The sequence below is a fragment of the Cupressus sempervirens genome, chromosome 3 (genome assembly GCF_028749045.1).
Source record: "Cupressus sempervirens isolate cs-2001-9-10 chromosome 3, ASM2874904v1, whole genome shotgun sequence".
In the NCBI taxonomy this organism is placed as follows: Eukaryota; Viridiplantae; Streptophyta; class Pinopsida; order Cupressales; family Cupressaceae; genus Cupressus; species Cupressus sempervirens.
The window spans coordinates 930,172,373-930,178,753 of record NC_143120.1 but is presented as its reverse complement, the minus strand read 5'-3'; the positions used below and the strand labels follow the sequence as shown (position 1 = coordinate 930,178,753).

The window sequence follows — 6,381 nt, the reverse complement described above, 5'->3', positions numbered from 1 at the left end:
AAAGGAAATATGTCTTTACGGTTAATCATCATTATATAATAATAGTATATTAGTATATTAGCAATAATATAAATAACCATATATATATATATATATATATATATATATATATATATATATATATATATATATATATATATATATATATATATATATATATATATATATATATATATATATATATGACTAAATGATGATTTACCATAAAAATATTTCTCATGATCGAATTAACCTGATAGAAGCTACAAACTTAACACCTTTGTGGCATGTTTGTCATGAGGGGCACTGGATTCCTCCTCTGCTTAAAGTTCTCAGAGTCAACAATTTAATAGTTCTTCTCAGGGGAATCTAGAGCCAACTAGCATTAGGGGATTTGTGGGATGTCTAGTATCTTTTCTCTATGTAAAAGGACTTTCATACCAAAAATTATATGGAGGCTCTGGCTATCTTGTTTTCTATGGATCAATGTTGTGTGCGTGGTTGACACATGATTGTTTGTGAGACTGATTCTCAAGTGGCTATGAACTTGCTAACTAAGCAAGAGCTTGGGGATGTTAGTTTTCAATTGGCTTCAATTACTAATTACATTCCCCACTTATGCAAGTCTCTTGAATTTGTTTGTTTTACACATATCCCTCGAGAGTGGAATGGTGTCATAGATTGCTAGCTAAATGGGCTTCAACTCACATGCATGACTTGAATATTGTTGAAGGGGTGATTCCCCCCTCATTTATCTCATGATTTTGATGAGCTTGTTGATTGCCACTTATGCAAGTCTCTTGACTTTGTTAGTTTTACACATATCCTCCGAGAGTGGAATGGTGTCATAGGTTGCTAGCTAAATGGGCTTCAACTCACATGCATGACCTGAATATTGTGTTGAAGGGATGATTCCCCCGAGATTTATCTCATGATTTCAAGATGAACTTGTTGATCAAGATAGGGTTCTTTAGAGCTTTTTGTTAAATTCTTTTTTTTATTTCTTTGCATTTCAATAAAATTTTGCCCCTCTTTTAGTTTTGAAGGGTTGTAGTCTTCTTAAACCTAAGCCCCTACATTTTTAAATTTTTATAGATGATATCACAATTCACTCAGGTAAATTTTATATTTTTTTCTCTTTTCTTGTTTGTAATTCTTTTCTAGAATAATTCTATACGATTAACATAAAAGTATGAACCTTAAATAAAAACAAGTAGTAAACAAGGACATTTTGTAGAAAAAATGATACTAACTAGATCAAAATATTTCCTTTTAAACCAATATTGTTTTCATGATCCTTTTCATTATACTACTCCATTAATTACATGTTATCTTCATAGTAGCTAGAGGTAGACCAAGGTACTTGTAGCAAATATATCATCATTTTGACAAACCAATATATTCTAATTTTTTTGTTGAGTTTAAACTTCGATCTAAGAGAAATACAACACAATTTTATTGTAATTGATATGTTATGTAGAGATCTAAGCATATCTATGCAATTAACCTTTCCATTCTTTGGCTTCTAGGACTGATGAGCACCCAAAAAAGATAGTATCATCAACTAATCAATGGTGTGAAGAAGTGGGTATAAAAGAAGCAAATTGAAACTTTTATCAACTCCTTGAAGAATAATTTTACCCATATTTATTGCTACAACTTTTGCAAAGATAATGAATGAGTAGGGGGAGTTTGGATCTCCTTATCTTATCCCTCAATCATTGGAGGAATTCTTTTTTGGGAATTCCATTAACAAGAAAAATGTACTTAGGAGTACAATAACAATCTTTGATAAAGTGAATGATTCTTTCATTGAATCCAAACTTTTGAAGATCAATAGAAAGAAAAGTTCAAAAAACTCTATCACAAGCTTTCAATATTCTTATTTTTTTAGCTATATTTTTAAATCTTATTATTCTCTACAAAATAAAGAAGTTCATGAGTAGAAAGAATTGCATATAGGTTGTGTCCTAGTGATTTTGGGAGACAAGAAGATGGAGAATAAACTTTATTTTATTAAAAGTTCATTTAGAGGAGTCCATTAACTTGATCTATTTTAGGCAGAAGAAAACAAAAAAATATTTTGAGTTGTTTTGATGTCTTACTAGATTCAAATTAACTTTTAACAACAACAAAATGATCACTTTTAACAATCTAATATAATTTTTGAAGTTTTTTTTGGGGGGAGCCTTATAAGTTTTAATGGAGAAGACAACAACTTTAACTTCTTTCTTCGAAATATCTTTCACCATATCCTCAATCTCCTTATTTGTGAACCTTAGAGATAACATACATAAAAAATAATGCATAGACTATTTAACCAATGGTAAACTAATTTTTTCATAAAGAATGGGTAATTCAATCACAATTATAGCTTGATTTATTTGCTAAAAATTAAAAGCCTCACTTTCAACTATTTATATTTGACCAAAATCGCCACTAAAAAATCGTTGAGATAAAGTTATTTATTTCTTAACAAAAGAAAAATTACCCAAAACCTTTTTTAATAAGATCTAAAATTATATATTCCAGTTATTAAATAAACTATTCAACAAGATAAAAATACTAGTCTATTGATCTCTCTATAACACAATTAACTATATCAAACTCTTTTAAAAAGGGACTTGGCTATCTTCCCTACAAATTGCACCATTGACTAAATTTCAAAAAAACAAAAACACAATGATTTTTTTAATCTTCATGATTTGTATATTTTGTGATTGAAAAAACAATCTGAAAAAATCATGTTTGACTTTTTCTTTTCTTTTTTATTGTCGTTGGTGCATTTTGTTTGGAGATTAGCTAACTCCTTTAAGAAGTAAGATGTAGCCTCCTTTAATAACCTCCAAAACATTTGCTACTCTAAATAATATTCTATGCAGGCCAATTTTTTTTTGTTTTGTAAGTGTGAAACCTATATTTTTGAATAAAATATATTACATAAAACGCCTCTATAATAAACTAAATGAGTTCTAAAATAAAACAGGATCAAAAATTTGTGAATTGTATTCTAAGTATATTTTTTAATAGAACAGGACTATTCATCAAAAATGAGCTCTAAAATCAAATAAAATAATTGACCAATGACATATAATTAAAAGCAAACCCTACTCATCCAATCATACCCTACGTTCATAAGCAATGCAAGGTAAACCTAAAAGAAATTAACATCAATGTTCTAAAGGCTCGTAGCAGAGGCGAGCTAGGTACTCCCAAACCCCATTAAAACCCTCGAATAGCAATGTTCCTAAGCACGCATGTAATGAGACCACACTGTGCAGTGCGAACATGAAGAAAATCACAAAACGCTGCCTTCTATTCAGCTTTACAACGGTCGAGTAAGTGCAATTTTCATGGATTAATCACATGATTGCTTTTCGATTCTATATGTTGGTTACTGGCTCTCTTCTCATTTTGGCTTTATCGTATTGTAATTCCTTCGTAATATCAAATTTGATAGCTACACTATGCTGAATTTTTCGCAGTGTCTACAAATTGGCTTCATTTTCAAAAGTCTTTGAATACATCTAGTTTTGGCTCTGATCACTGAGAAATACCTCTCAGTGTCGGTTTCTATAACAAACCCTAATGTATGATTTACCAATGTTTCAGCGGGCACTCCAAACATATGTTTTTCATCGAAAAATATTATTTTTAAAACAGGAATTGGTTACCTGGGGTTCTCATTATTTAAACCTAAAACAGCTGCCTTCAATTTTTGTCCAGACTGCTAAATTCTCTGGGAAAGCAAGGGTAAAGCCCCTAGCTGAAGTCCCAGAAGATGTAAAGCCGCAAGTTCAGCAAGTGCTTCAAGATTATCTTTACTATTCAAGGGATTTTAACTTTACTGATGCCAGATATATAAGCCTTAATGCTCCATGCTTTATACAAAAGCTGTTTTCTAGTGTCCGCCCAAGGAAGCACTTGACCACAGCTCTTCAGAAATATCTTCTCTATAATCCAATAAACGAGTATGAGCCCTTCTTTGAAAGCATTGGTATAGAGCCTTGTGATATCCAGAGCTTGTTGCCTCCTGATCAACAGTTTATGAAGGAAAACCACGCCTTGCTTGCAACAGTGTCAACTTTGAACAACATTGGATTTCCAAGGCAGGGACTTGGGAAACTTTACAAAGAGCACCCAGAGATATTCAGTAATTCTTCAAAAGAATTGCAAAAGAAACTGCGGTTCTATGAGAATCTTGGAGTGAGTAAGACTTCGCTTGTGAGAACCTTAATCTGCTGTCCATCAGTCCTTAGTGATGATGTGTATAGGAACTTGAAGGCAGTTACTAGTGGTTTGAATGGTTTGCAAGTGGAGAAAAGTGGAATTTGCTGTTTGATTGAAACAAGTCTGCACAATAGGGGTAGTATTTTGGAAAAGTTGATGGTTTTGATGGGTATTGGTTGCTCTTCGGATGAGATAAGTAAATTATTTGATACAGACAGTGATTTCCTTACCAGTGGTTCAGAGGAATCTCTGTACTTTGTAATAGGATTTTTGTCAAGCTTAGGAATTCAGAAGGAAAATATTGGCAGCATTGTCCTTAAGTGTCCTGAAATTTTGGATCCTGAACTAATCAAATCTATGGAGGTAAGTGCTGCAAGTTTTGGACTAAACAAGGAGGAAAGAGAGAAAATCGATCTACATAGAGGCAAACTGATTAAGCTTCTCGAATGCATGGTTGGAACAGTTTTTGAAAAGCAGAATTTTTATGCTTTTATTGAAGAACATCTGAAGAGCATGATGCCGGTTGCATCTGTTCAAGAAATACAAATTTGTGAACATTTACATGGGTGTATTCCAAGGCACACCCTTAACATTTTCTTGAAAACAGGCTTAGCAAAAAGCTCTAGAAAGATGACTGAAGCTGCAAGCAGGATTGAATGTAAATCAGATAAGCTGCAGGAGCGTTTCAGTTATTTGCTGGGACTTGGAGTGCCATTTTGTACTGTTTGTAAGATACTATGGACTAATCCTAATATATTCAGTCAAGGTTTGAATTCACTTCAGAAGAAAACTGATTTTCTATTCAGGTCTGTAAGAAACCCACTCCAGGTTCTTGAATCATATCCATCATACTTGAATTACAGTCTTGAGCGCAGAATATTGCCCAGGTACGAATTTTATAAATGGCTGAGGAAAAATAATGTTCTTAAGTCAAGGCTTGGTGTTTATTCCATTGTCAGGCCATCAGAAAAAGTCTTCGAGAAGAGATTTGTAGACATTCATCCTGAAGGAAAGGACTATTACAGTAAATGCTTGCTCAAATATAAGTATAAGTCATCTGCTCGAGAAAAATGAAGGTCTGAAAATTTACAAAAGTGCTGATTCCAAGCTCTCTTAAAAATTAGGCTAATCAGAAAACTCTGAACAGATGATTAAATTTGCTCGCAGCAACCCTGTACAGTGATGAATTATAGGATTGGTTTCACTATCTTGTGGAACTTGGATTGACCACTTGTTCTTTTTGTAAGGTGTTAAAATTAAAGCTATCATTCCATTCAAAATTAAATTGATTTTCTTTTCAGCTCTATGTGCAACCTGCTCCAGTTTCTAGGTTCATTTCCAGAGTACTCGCATTATAGTCTTGAACTTGGAGTAATGCTAATATTTAATATTAATGAATTTCTGGGGACAAAAAGAGTGCTCAAGTGAAAACGTTTTCTAGGTTCCATTACAAGTTATTGCAGAAAGAGTAGTGCATAAGCTTGTAAACCACAATGCGAATTAGGAAACAGTTACAGGCATTGAAATACAAAGGAAGACACTGCACCTCCTCAAGAACTATGAGTCAGTGTTCAGCATCACCATTTTTTCTCTATTTGATAAGATGTCAAAAGAAAAGACACATAATATAGAAGCTTGAATGACAAACATTATTAGTGTTAGCAATTATAATAAAGTAAAAAGAAACAACTTTTTCAACATGACTGCGAATGACCTTTCAGTTTTTATAAAATAGAGCTCCCCGAGAACATAGTTTGGTTTGCATTAGTTGCTCAGTGTTGGTAGCGTTGGTAACGCACTGGTCATGCTGTTGCAGTGTTATCCCTCTTGCTAGTTAACTTCAAAATTCCACTGAAGTAGATGCCTATAGAATTCTATGTTATGTCTGAGAATCCCAAAAGCTTTTGTAGCATTCATAAGCTTTTTATAATAGATTGCAACAGGAACATTTGTCTTGGGTACTACTTGATATTGTTGTAGTCGTTACAATTTACACTTTCGTTCTTTCCAAGACACTGTTAGATGAAATTTTAGATTTTGTGGATCTCCCCTTAAATATTTATTTGCGATAAAAAATGTCACTTCTATTTTCTAACTAGACTCCTTATTCCACGGTCAAAGAAATTGTAAATGCATCAACAATTAAAGTGTGATCAGAGTCAAGAGGATTGA

General features: G+C 32.8%; 1 protein-coding gene across 1 annotated transcript; it reads left to right on the top strand.

The window, feature by feature from the left end:
• The first annotated feature begins 3,112 nt into the window (after positions 1-3,112).
• LOC149569799 (transcription termination factor MTEF18, mitochondrial-like) lies at positions 3,113-5,509 on the top strand. The gene is made up of 2 exons (XM_089822521.1): positions 3,113-3,317; positions 3,465-5,509. Exon 2 carries the CDS (start codon positions 3,568-3,570, stop codon positions 5,281-5,283), a length of 1,716 nt encoding a protein of 571 aa, XP_089678647.1. The 5' UTR covers positions 3,113-3,317; positions 3,465-3,567; the 3' UTR covers positions 5,284-5,509.
• The last annotated feature ends 872 nt before the right edge of the window (positions 5,510-6,381 follow it).